General features: G+C 37.9%; 1 protein-coding gene across 4 annotated transcripts in view; it reads left to right on the top strand.

Annotated features, from left to right (window-relative positions):
- Window positions 1–13092, top strand: part of TTC1 (tetratricopeptide repeat domain 1) — a 32869-nt gene that overhangs the window by 1277 nt on the left and 18500 nt on the right. For all 4 annotated transcript variants that reach the window (XM_075766199.1, XM_075766197.1, XM_075766201.1 and 1 more), the window contains exons 3-4: window positions 10916–10976; window positions 12782–12894. In XM_075766199.1, coding sequence (XP_075622314.1) covers window positions 10916–10976; window positions 12782–12894 — 174 coding nt within the window. The remainder of the gene's footprint in view (window positions 1–10915; window positions 10977–12781; window positions 12895–13092) is intronic.

The raw sequence follows: 13092 nt of genomic DNA, 5'->3' as shown, positions 1-13092 counted from the left end.
TTTGTGTGTGTTCATTATTTTCACCTGATTAGCTGCAAAGTGCTTTTTCCAAAACTCGGAGCAGGTTTCAGGATAGTTTTCATATCTGAAAGGCTAGTTTGTGAAATACAACTAATTGGGATTAAATTTGAAAGTATCCCTATAATTCACTTAAGCTTGTGGGTTTGTTTACTTTCAGTGTGGTTACATTGGACAAAATGTTTGGGTAACAAACTGGATAATGTTGTGGGGAGTAACAGAATAGGTCCCGTGGGAAGTCCAACAGCCTCTGTAATCACATTCACTCCACTCTAAGTCTGTGAACCAGGGGTTTTTTGACCCTCAGTCAGTGGTGTCACTTGACAGCAGTTAGTTTTCAGGGTTCTAAGATATTATGGTAATCAAGTAATTAGAAAAAAAATTTTTTTTTCTAATTCTGAGAAAATTTGTTAAATCACTTTCAGCATTAGACTGCTCACTTGAGTAATGCAGTGAATTTCTGCTGGTAATTATGTTCTCATAGCATATGGTGGAAGGCTTTGTAATGATTTATGGATTTTTTTTTTCAACTTCAGTTTGCAAGTGGTGGGGGAGTAAAGATATTAAACTCTGTGTCCCAACATACAATTCTTGTAACTTTTTTTTCCTTTGAACACTCTATTTTTGACATGTCATCTAGCTTGGTCTCTTGAACAGAGCATGTGTCAAAGAACTGATCCAGCCTCTTAAAATCTGATTGAATTATCCAAATGAGCAGTTACTTGTACTGAAAATTTAAATAGTGACAAAAAAATTCTTTGGAAGTTGGGGAAGAGGTGAAATTCTGACATGTTGTAACTTACGTGAAGGGAAGACTTAAGCAAACTTTATTTTATAGTCCTGTAGGCATGAATTATATCTTACTTTATTAAAGGAAATAGAGTCCTTACTGAAAGGCTAGCTGCACAATTTGCATCATAGGTAACATATTGCATAACTGATTATGATGAAGGAAGGAGAGAGTGGAGTAAGGAATGGCAGCTGACAAGAGATGGTAGGCAGCATCTTAGGAAAGCATTGCTTCATAGGGAAAGATAGTGTATTGTGTAGCTGTATAGTTTTAGTTCTGGAACCTCCCAAATCGCCAGGAACAGTAGAGGAAATTACTACTGTAATGGACAAGTACTACTAAAATGAGGCATTTGATGAAAAAGAAGAAATGAAGGGTCATATCAAATTTTTTTTTTTTAAAGTGCTTAAAATATTATGAATGTTTCAGTGAATTTATAGGGGTTTAGTACTCTTTTATACAGGCAGGCTGATCTTTTCTAATTCAACTAACTTGATAAAGCTTGACCACACTTTCTTAACTGTTGGCTAGCCCTATCTATGTTGTATAAGTAAATAAATGCTGGCTATATGTTCCCAAAAAAGTTGGAAAGAGGGAGGGGCGTGGCAGTAACTTGACTATGCCGTGGTCTTGCTGTCAGCTACTGTAAATAGAGAATGAGGGGCAGAAACAGGCAGAGCTTGCCAGTTGTAATACTTTGAGATCTAATAAGGAATACTGGAGGTAGGGGGAGAATCTCAAGAGGTTACCGGGTGCATCCTTTGTCCCAAAAGGGCCTCTGGAGAGTGCAGCTAGTCCAACCTCCTGCTCAAAGTTAGATCAAATAGATCAGCCTGCCCAGAGCCAAGGAGACATCTCAGAGCCTAGAGATTGCACAGCCTCTCTGGGCCCCTGTTCTAGTCTTTAACTACCCTCACGGTAGAAACATTTTTCCTCATATTTAATTAGAATTTCCTTTTTTGCAACTTGTGACCACTGGCCCTTCTTTTTCTGTGCGCCTACAGCAACAGTCTGTCTCAATTTTCTCTAACAATGAAATCTCCCTTGAGCCACCTTTTCCTAAGGCTGAACAAACTATGTTCTAGCTGTCTGTTGTAGGTCATGGTCTCCAGTGTCCTGACCATTGTGGGGGCCCTCTCCTGCACTCCCTCTGGGAAGTCGATCTCCTTTCTGTCTCCTTTCTGGGAGACAGGGCAACAACATGATACGTACCAAAACTGGGCACTCTCCAAATGAGTTCTCTTATGTGCTGAACAGAGAGCAATAATCAATTTCCTTGACCTACTCACTACACAGAAAAAACATTATGACGTTGCCCTTGCATCTTTTCCAGCTTAGATTAAACAGTTCCTTTTTTATACTTGTATTTATTGCTTGTACAAAAAGGAGCATTGTCATCCTAAGTCACAATATGGCTTCTGCAGTACCCTGTAACTTGAAGGCAGCTTGAGAGTTTCATAGACAAAATGCTGAAAACCAGGGGGAAATTATGTCATAGAATTAAAGTCCAGAAGGAGCAGCAGGCCTGGAAATTGGGTGTCTTAGTTTTCATGCTGCTTTTGCTTCTGTTGTATTGCTAGGTAATAATTTAATTTTGCACATCAATTTTTGCATGAGCAAAAGAATCGTGAATGTTGAATACTTGCATTCAGCTTTGTGTAACTCCATTGAAAGGTGCTATGGGAGTACAAAATACAGTTTAAAGCTGGAAAGATTTCCCTAGAGAAGGTATTGAGTCAGCTGCAGTTCTCATCTTTTTGTAGGTTTATTTCCAGTGGTATTGAGCAATTGTGCCTTTCAGCTTGGCTTGTGATTATACCTAAGGAAATGGAGGGATTTGATCTCTTAGTATCTCTATAACAATTAGATTGGTAATATTTATATTGTGAACTTCATGTTCCATGGAGATCTTTCCGAGTGGTTTATATAAGCAGTCTTTAAAATATAGCTTTTTTTTTTTTTCCTCTAACAAAATATTGTTGGTATCTCTTATAAGCAGAGCTTGAAAAATCCAGAAACTAGAGTTAGCCCACCTGCATGACCTTACCCTGCATCACCTTATATTCTCTGTGTAGTAAAATCATGGGGATGGCTTATTCCTGAACTGCTACTCCAGCTTTCCTCATGGTACTTGGAACTGATGGCTACAAATTTTATTTTACTTTTATTTTGAAAAGTGAAATGTTCTATATATTTTGATTATGAAAAGAATCTGTGAAATGATGGCGCTTTTAAGGAAAAAACCCTGCAGTTTTGGTCTGAAAACGGCTGCCATACATCCTCTTACTCAGAGTTTTTCAAACATTTTAAACCTCCTTCCAATTACTCAAAAGGTTGTTTTTGAGAAGAAGGGCAACATGATTTTTTTTTCTTTTGCAGGTGGAGAAAATGAGGCAGAAATATTCAGAACTTGTTTATTTGTCCATTTAGGTTGTGACCAGACACTCAACAGCAGTGCTGTGTTTGCGACTTAGGCAGTCCTTGATCAGTTATTCTCAGCCCCCTGCTGCCTCCTCCATTGTGCTAGCACACCTCGCTGTGAATGTGCAGTGAACCACTTATGGGGAACGATTCAGATGAAAAGTAATGCTGTATTTCTAGATCAAGGGCAGTGCTAGTAAAAGTAGACATCAAAGGACAGCCTTGTGATGGCATACAGAGGTAGATGGGTTTTCTTCAGCTAGACTACTTGCCTAAATAAGAAAAGCTTCCTGTGAACTGTGGTTCCAGCACCAATCATAAACTGTGTACTGAAGTCATAAGGAGAGCTGGATGTTAGCCCTGCTCAAATTGTATTTATGGAGCTACACCTTAATAGTGGTTTTGGGGTTTTGTTTTGTTTTTTAAAAAAAACTAAGCCCATCGTTATATTTTAGCAGCTTTAATAAATCAGTTATTTGTGATGTTATCCAATAACCAGGCTGTAGAAAAGAAAGTTTCTAATTTATTCTGGAGATGCAAAGACAGATTCTAGTCCTTGCTCTGTGTATTTATGTGTATTCTATGTGCAAGCTTTCATGGTAGCAGCTCTGAGTAGAAATCCTCACTCATGCAGAAGCTGCTGCAGAGATCAAAGTGAAGGAGCAAGTGGTAGTGTATTTTCTCTCAATTATATTTTGAGACCCCCATACAGTGAGATTTGTAATTTTAAGCAACAGGAATTACTTCAAGGGAAACAGTACCGATTCTGTAAGAAGTCTTCTCTGCACAATGAAGCAAAATCAGAACTTGAATGGATATTAAGACATAAACCTACAAGAAGTGTTCTTAAAAGCAGATGTAACTTAGAGCCTGGTTACTTGCCTGGACTTGCAACTCTGACCTTTTTAAGAATTAAGCAGCTTGAAATAAAATTCATTTTTATAAGATTTTGTTGTTGTTGTTTCAAAAGCAAGCTGATTGCTGCCTCAGCAGAGGCACTGAGCGGTAAATTGCTTTTGATGCATTACAAACAGATTTTTCTGGTTAGTTGTCATTGACAGTGATGGCTTTGACATTGGTCTAGTCTGCAGAATTAATCAGAAGACACCCAACAGCTGTTACATGGTAATTGTTTCAATCTGACCCTGTCCTCTTCTGGAGGGACAGCCATTAATTATGAGTTTATCCAGCAGCAAAATTCTGAATCCCTCATGCTCTTCCATCATGACAGATGTTGTCTTATTCTTTGGGCCTTGTCTGGCAAAGACTTAAGCACCTGGCCTAGTAAGCTCTTATTTTGGATATAGAACACTCCTTTCTAGCTGCTGTTAGACCCTGGAATAAATATCTAATATTCCTCAAAAGCATTTCCCTTCTTTGGGAAGCATTAGAGCTACAGCTGGCTGTAATCATGCTCAACTTCTATTTTAACACTAGGAAATGTGTCAGCAAGACAAGGAACACGGGTCTAGTAGAGGAGATTGTTGATTAGTATCTTGTTAGCAACTCTCTAAGAATTAAGTGAAACTGCTCTTTGAGAAATAGTATTTTGGAGTTATACCTGAGGGGTTTTTTCAGTTGTGGGCTAAACAATAAAACTTCTTTTTTTTTTTTTTTTTGTTTAGTTTTGTCCAGAAGTTCTAGGATGTGTTACAGAACATTGTCTTAATCAAGAAATTTCCTTTAAACTGCTTCCCTCCTCACCCTTTCTTTCCCATGCTTCAGGTTAATACTATTGTTTTTCCATAAATTATAGCTTCTGTATAGAACTTGCTTTTCCAGGGGTTGAAGAACTGATCTGGGATTTCTTCTGAACTGGTTTCTCAGGTGTAATTGTTCATTTCAGCATTTGGTGTTTTCCTAGTTCCATCTGTCTGTATAGTATAGTAACCTTGACTCTGTCAAAGTTGCTGTTTTTTTCTATAGTATTTACAAAATAAAAGCTAAGGTACAAAATGGAAGATAGGATACAACAAAGTGAGTCATATTTTGGAGCAGTCCTCAGGTGCTGATCACTTGGTCTTAGAACTCTTTCCAGGATGAATTACGTTGTTGGACCAAAAAAACGCAGATTATTAATACATGTGGCAATCCAACTGACTGCACAGCAGTTAAACTTATTACATAAATTACTGACAAATACCAATAAGGAATATATCTTTTGTTAACAATTCTCATCTGCATTCATAATTACTTTGTAGAGCAATAAAACTTGCAAGACAATTGGGTTTTGAAGGCATCACAGTGCAATCTTGTGAAATATAATAAACGGTGATCCCCTATCCAAATGACCTACTTTAATAACCTGAATCCTGCATACAGTACACCACCAGTACTAAATATGGTAGTGTTTTGGTCAAATTGGAGGAAAAGATGGATTGCTAGACTAAAACTGCCCTGCCTTATGGCTTGCAAAATAGAACAAAACATCCTTTTATATTTTCTGAGGTAATCAAAGCTTGGAGAAGTACATTTGAGAAGTATATCTGTATCTGTGAGAATAATTAATTCCACATGCTGGTAAGAAGAATCTGGATAAACTCTGGAGTTATAATCTCCCTGTGTGATTTATAGTTCAAGTTACATCTTTAAACTGAAAAAAAAGTCTTTTGCTGGATGGCAATTTAATAGAAAGAGTGAAAAAGTACACCTTCATCTTTCTTTCAGTGCTGCTATCTGATTTTAGTCTTATGTTCATTTTTGCATTTCTCTGGAAGATGCTGATCCTGTCAAATTGAGACCTTTTCAGTTTGTGGTGGGGATGGTTAAGTGGTCAGCTCCACTTTTCTGCCTGAGGCTGTTGCCTCTGGAACAGGAATGACTGAATGGCACGTATTGTCACTCAGGAATGCTCACAGCTAGTCTGGCATGTTAACTTAAACTGACTGTCAAGGATGGATGTGACCTATTGTCTCTGGAAGCGCTGCTTACAATTTCAGGAAAGGGTAGTGATTTGTCAGTAATGCGTCTTTACAGTGGGGTTACAATGAGCAGAGGTTGGCCAGAGTGTTAGCAATGCTTATTACTCTACCTCTTTAGTGTAAGGGCAGATCTGGCACAGTTTTCAAGTCACAACTCTAGCAAGATTTGAAAAAGGATTTTTTGAGTGACTACAACTTTAAATTCAAATTCAAATCCTTGAATGTGTGACACAGCAATAGCTTCACAAAACTGCAGGGGGAAGCAGATGACTACTAATGGATGACTCAGAAATAGAATTGGTATTTGAAGCTGAAAAATATATTCCTTATCTGTTTAAATTCCTTGTTTCTGTGCACCCTTTGAACTCCAGTAATTTTAAATTGACTGCTACTTGGTGACCTTACAAAAGGGTGTATGAGATGCAGATGTGCATTGTCACACTGTATAAAAAGCCTTGCAGAGAAGAAAGAGAGCATTTGCTGCTCTTGACAAAACTGGAGCCAAGAACAGTTCCCTAGCAAAGTTAAATCAATTGATCAAATAAAATGCATAGGAACAGCCACAGGAAGTATATTTGGAAGCATTACAAACTGTGAGGGTGTTTGTCCTTCAGCTCTCACCAGCTATATTTAAGGATTTCACTTCCAGCACTTTTATTACATTGGTTACTTCCAAAACAAACAGTGAAAATGTGTGGGCTGCTTTCTTCTCTAATAGTAAAATAATGCTTTAATGCTTTTATTTTTAACCCTGAGTTTTTTGACAGAGTAGCTGAGGTCCAGGGACTGTATTTGATGGCCTTGCTTTTGAATTGTTGTACTTCATTGTCAGAATGCCAAGTTGTCTTTTGTCGTTACTTCAGATCAGGCCTCAATCTTCGGCACCCCTTGCTTGTCAGCAGGTTTATGTTAAGATCCTAATTTCTTCAGAATATGGACAATTGTAATTCAGTATCCAAATCTGTAAACATTTATAATCGGATCCTTTAAGAATCATATTATTAGTTAAATGTAGTTATTTCTTCTGGACTTTTTTTTTTTTTTTTTTACTTTCTGCATCAAAGGCTAATGCTTGCCACTCAGAATTTATCATCGTTGTGTTAAGGTTTGTTTTTTGCAAAAAACAAACCTTAAGATTTTGCTGACTTTGAATAGCAGAAAATCATAATCGACTGTAAGTTGGGAAAGTTGTGCCTGACCCCAATGTTGTATACGAGCAGCCTCAGGGAGCGTAGTGGGTCAAGATAGCTTTTCCTTAGGCAGAGCATTCTAGGAGTTCAGTCTGACCTACTTCCCTCACTGAGGAAACGGTAGCCTGCCCTGCAGCTACTTAAATCTTTTTCTGAAAAATGAGTGGGTGGGGACACTGAAATGACATTGTGCAAAATTTGTTTCAAGGACAAGTCACTTGCAATTTTTTCATTCTGGGCTGATATGATTGCAGTAAACTGATGACCAGTCAATTTGCAATTGTCCATCGAAGCTGGAAATGCAGCATACTGAGTGAGGAGGTTATGTCTTCTAACAGACTCTTTAGGTTTTGGTGGTGGTGGTTGTTTGGTTTTTTTCCCCTGAATTTGAATAGAAGACAGATTCTAACAGCATCCATTGGAGCAGTCCTTCCAGGTGAAATGTAAATTCCAAATAGTTGGAATCCAAAATAGTTGACTTTCCACTGCTTTTGTGTTAGGAATTTCTGTTAAAGAAATATATATATGGAAGAATAAATTAGGTATTTATTTCAAAAAATACGTAGTGTGCTTCAGAGGGCACTGCGTTTAGGATGTGGCATGCTAATACTTGTGCTTTTACATTTTGTGGAAAAGCCAGAGGAATTTGCTTTTAGGCATAGTCAGCTGCTATGTATCGCTTCTGGGCTATACTTCAAATGCAAATCCAGAATGATGCATGAGGTACCCTTTAGACTTTACCTTTTTGAAAAATACTGTGAAAACTCGTACAGTTCAGAATGAGCGTAAAACCCTTATTACAGGGATATCTTGAAAATGTTGGTCAAGCTATAACAGAAATACTGGTTTTGAACTAGGAGTGCATTGCTTGCATTGCTGCTTTCCAGGGAGCTGAGTAAGCCATAATACCATATACAATGTTCTTAGCAATGCTGCTGGCTTCTGAAACATGCATAGACAACACCTTTTCTGGTCAAATAGTCAGAAGTGACTCCAAGACTGTCACCGACATTTGTGTCTGTAACAGTTATATGACTAATACTCCTCTGTCCGTCAAGTTTGTGCAGTTAGATTTGCAGGCAAGAGGACGTACCAAGGAACAGGCTTTTGGAGAAGAGTTGCATGAATCATCAGCTTCCCAGCATGACAGTCCTTAAGCTCTTCAGTTGCTCAGAACTTTCATCTGCCCATGTTTCCCCAGCGAACATGGCCACACAGCCACCTTGGTCGGTCTTCTGTGCTGTTGAGACTGTAGGTCACAATCTTCTTGGCTACCTGAGAAGGAATTCCACAATTGAAGAATTTTTTTGTTGTTGTTGTTCTTTTTACTCTTTTTTTTAAATATAAAGCTAGTTTTCCTGAAGCCTTCTTGCTGCAAACCACTTTTTATATTAGTATTGAATACTTAACTGGAGTAAATATTTAATATTTTTAATAATTTTATAAATTTATAGTTTTATAAATAATTTAATAAATTATGCAAAATAATGATAATACAGATAAAGCTTTTCACCCAGTATTCCTTTATTTTTTAGGGTTTCTGCATCAGGTGACCATGCTGTAGTTCTCATTTTATAGGAAAAAATTTCTTTTGTTATTGTAGAGTTGTAACTCTACCTTTTGCAACAGTGAATCAGTTAATGGCACTTAGAGAACAGTTCTAAATAGGTCATGAGCAATGAAGTCAGTAGGGCTAGTGTTTAAAGCATTTCTTATCTTGAATGAGGGTTGCCTATGTAGAGCTTTCATGTTTTCCAGTAGGATCATCATCTCCAAACCTGTTCTGTGGTGAAATCCAGCTGCTTTGTTCACTGGTTTGAAAATTACTTTTGTTGTGCTAACTTTCACTGAATATGCATTCAAGATGTTTTAATAATTTCTTTCCGTGGAGGGCCAACTGCACATGTGGCAGCGACCTTGCTGGAGCTATTCTGTCTGGCACTTTGAAAGTTTGGATACAGCTTTCAAATGCAGTTCCATATTCCCTGTGCAGAACAGCAGAATCCTGCATATACACAAAGAATTTGAACTTTTAATGCAGCTTGTGCCTTAAGTGCTCGAATTTGTTTGTATGTTCATATTTAGAAAGCACCAGCTGGCTTGTGTACATTGGTGCAAGTGACATTGTGGAAGGACTTGTGTAGGTTTGTCAGTCTACCCTGGAGGAAAGCCAGTTTCTAAATAGTGGTGCATGCTTTGTCTGACCTATGTTTTGGTTTGGTTTGTGGGTTTGTTTTTTTTAAATGTGAGGAGCAATGAGTATTAGAAAATATATTTAATAGGTGATAGGAAAAAATTTAGTGATCTAAAAATGTATCAAAAGGGTCAGATGATATTTTACTGTGTAATTTTGTGTGTCGCAACTGAATGCCATTCCCCTGAGCCTAGTTTTCAAAACATTGTGATCTGTTATTACTAAGATGGTGACAGTGGTCGGGTGAATTACTTTCCAAAACCAATAAAAGCAAGAGGAGAGAACCTCTGATTTTGTATTGTTTGTCAGCTACTTGGCATAGCTGTGAGATGGTGCAGCGCTCCACAGAGTACTATATTTAGCTGTTTCCAAGGAGATGTTCTGTGCGATATTGATAATTGCATTAATCCTTGATTTACACAATCTGCAGGAAAGGAAACTGCTCCTTTTCCTAGCGTTGGCTTTTTAATAGCTTAATGATCTGTAGTTTATGGACACCTTGATTTAAGTCCTCTGTGTATGCATGTGTGTTGGGACAAAATCAGTGGTCAAGTGATCATTTTCTACCATAGAAATGATTCATGAGCATGAGCATTGTTTCTTGATGTTACTGTCTTTCTTTTACTGCTTTGGTTTTACTTGTGTGAGGTATGTCTGCATGTGAAAGACTTCCATTGTAAATAGGTTGAAGAGATGGCTTGATGACATCCTGTGTTTTCTGTGTCAGAGGCTAAGAGCATTCATGTCAACTTTGCTTGTGCCAAGAGTACTGTTAAGATATTCATGGTTAAAAACACAACTCTGCTCAGCATGTGTAATTTTCAGTGTATAACAGAACAATCTTCCTGTCTCTGGGTCTGATAGTTTAGTTGCTCTCTGCATAAGAAATCTTTCAGGGCAGTATTACCCGTGGACGTGTTTCTAATGCAGTCAGTTCAGCATGCCTTGTGTATCTCTGAAAGCAACTGTGAATTTGAGTTGGAATTACTTCAAGCAAAACTTTTGAGACTTTACACCTAAAATATATTCTTTATAGTTGACCTGCACTGATTGAATTAATTACATTGGAAAGGAGAAGCAAACAGCCAGCGAAAAAGCTAACATACTGGTTTAAACCACGTGATTCACTATGAATGCTCTTTCTGCATACTCTTGTCCGTGAACTGGAGCTTTTTAATTGCCTTGTTGGTATACTCCAGTGTTTTATGGATATACAAAGTATATCATGTCAAAATGACGACAAGCAAGTGATCTTGGTACTAGTTAAAATTCTTCAGGTTGTATTTTATTCTGATTTCCATTCATACTTTATTTGGAACCGCAGCTGACCTACTTGTTCATTTCAATTAAATACTTTGAGACGTTGTCTTGTCTTTTATAGAAAAGAAGAAAGGAGAGCACAACGCTGAAGGAGAAAGGAAATGAGCAGTTCAAGAAAGGAGGTGAGTTGATAATCTTTTAACACCATATGGATGTTAGAGGATCTTAAAGTAATACTTAGCCATCATGGTGATGTTGCAGAAAACCCATGGTAAGATCTCACACCTATCATTGTTCAAATTTATCAACTATATCATTTTTCATCCAGCTCTAGAGAACAGAAGGAGATAGCAGACCTCCTTAAGAGTTACGTTTAAATCACAGAGACCTGGATTATTAAAGCAGGATTCTCATGAAAGCGAAGTGTTTAAATCCAAGAACATGATGCAGAATCAACTGCCTTCCAAGTGCCAGGATTTCTTTTACTAATCAAAAAGCTTCCACTAGGCTCCGAGTTTTGCTAATGCGTGTGCTTAGAATTGATGCAGGACTGAGTGGCTCAGTAGCTCTGTTGTACCTTGGTACATTTGCATGTTTCTTCTTATCCACTGACTCTATTATTTATTTATGTGTGTATATGAATGTATAGACATCTATATACACATAGACACACATATATGTACATGTGTTTCTACTTACATGAACATGTATGTACATGCATGTATATGTGTGTATAGAGATGTACACGTACATACATATATTAAAAAAAATCTAGAGGTAGGTAAATTTCTAGCTTATGCCAGAACTGACCATGTTCTGAACAGTTAATACATAACTGAGGTCAATAATAAATAACTACCAATGCTTTTAATTAAAAAAACATAAAGGGGGAAGTGATTTTGACACCTACCTTTCATTTAGTGCTCCAGTGGCTAGAGAATTCACAAAGAAACCAGGAAATGCAGACTCATACTTTCCTTAATCAGCACAGACACAAACGACTTCCCCTTCCCAGAAGTATATCTTGATAACCAGACAGTGGCCTTCCTGTTGGAGGTCTCTTATTGTATGCTAAGAGAACAAGATTCCTGGGGAATGATTTACCAATTCAGGCAAGCATCAGAGCAGGCAGAAGGGAACTGCTTGGACCATGAAAGCAGCAAGCCTGTAATGTTGGCTGAATCATCTTGTGAAGTCTCATCCATAGCTGCTTCTTGACCAATTGTTTGGCAGATCTTTTCAGCGTACCTGTGCCTGCCAAAGTGCTTACTAATCAGAAATACACATACTTTTAAGCACCTGGATGGTCACCAGCTAATGTGCCCAGAAAGAGTTGCTCTGTTTTGAGGACAAAGCACTTGTCAGCTGGCAGGGCATTATTCAGAGTTAGTATAGGGCCTTTTCACTCTTGACTCTACGTTTATTACAAAACGAATAACTTAGTAATCCCAGGTGGTTTACCACTCATCCTTGCTTTAGACCAGACTTGATGATGGATGACCTTCAGGTGATAATGGATTTGTGGTGACTGACCTTTAAGTCAGTCATTGAAGATGATGTGGCAAATGAAGTATCTCCATAGCTGCTTTGAACAGGTATTGGTGCAGTGACATGTTTTAGCACATGCTTCCTATCAGATCAAGGATACATTTAATCTAAAAACACTCCACCTCTAAGGCCGGTACGCAAATAGAATGAAGCAATTTCAGGGATGAGAATTATATGCGCATCATGCTGCACTTTGTTACATTAAGTTTAGGAATATATTTCTGCTTTTACAAGGGTGTTGATTTTGAAATAACAAATTGTCATTGATCTATGTACTACTTAGTAATGCACTTTGTCTGGGAGCAGCTACTGACTCTTGTTTAATATTGCATCATATATTGAGAAATGTTTCCAAAGAAATCTTGGCCATGTGGTTCACTGACTGTACTGGCGTTTGAAATAAATGGTCTGTTTCGGTTTTTTCCTGTTGCTTCTGCAGACTATGGAGAGGCAGAAGGCTCTTATACGAAGGCTCTGCAGATTTGTCCAGCCTGCTTCCAAAAAGATAGGGCTGTTTTGTTTTCAAACAGAGCTGCTGCAAAAATGAAACAGGTGAATATTCTTTTTATTTTTTGAAACACCATGTATTGAGTAGATGACAAATGCACTAATAAAGTCATTAGGGGTGCATAAAGGATGGCAAAGGAACAAGATGTTTGCAGGTTTTGCTGCTTGCTCAGTCTGTCATGCTCCCAGTAGCAATGCTGGTACACTTGGTTTTACTGAGGATGAATACAAACCTGAAAATTG

Source organism: Balearica regulorum, chromosome 14, assembly GCF_011004875.1.
Source record: "Balearica regulorum gibbericeps isolate bBalReg1 chromosome 14, bBalReg1.pri, whole genome shotgun sequence".
Taxonomy (NCBI): Eukaryota; Metazoa; Chordata; class Aves; order Gruiformes; family Gruidae; genus Balearica; species Balearica regulorum.
Note: the sequence above shows the minus strand (reverse complement) of the source record. Positions and strands in the feature narration are given on the sequence as shown.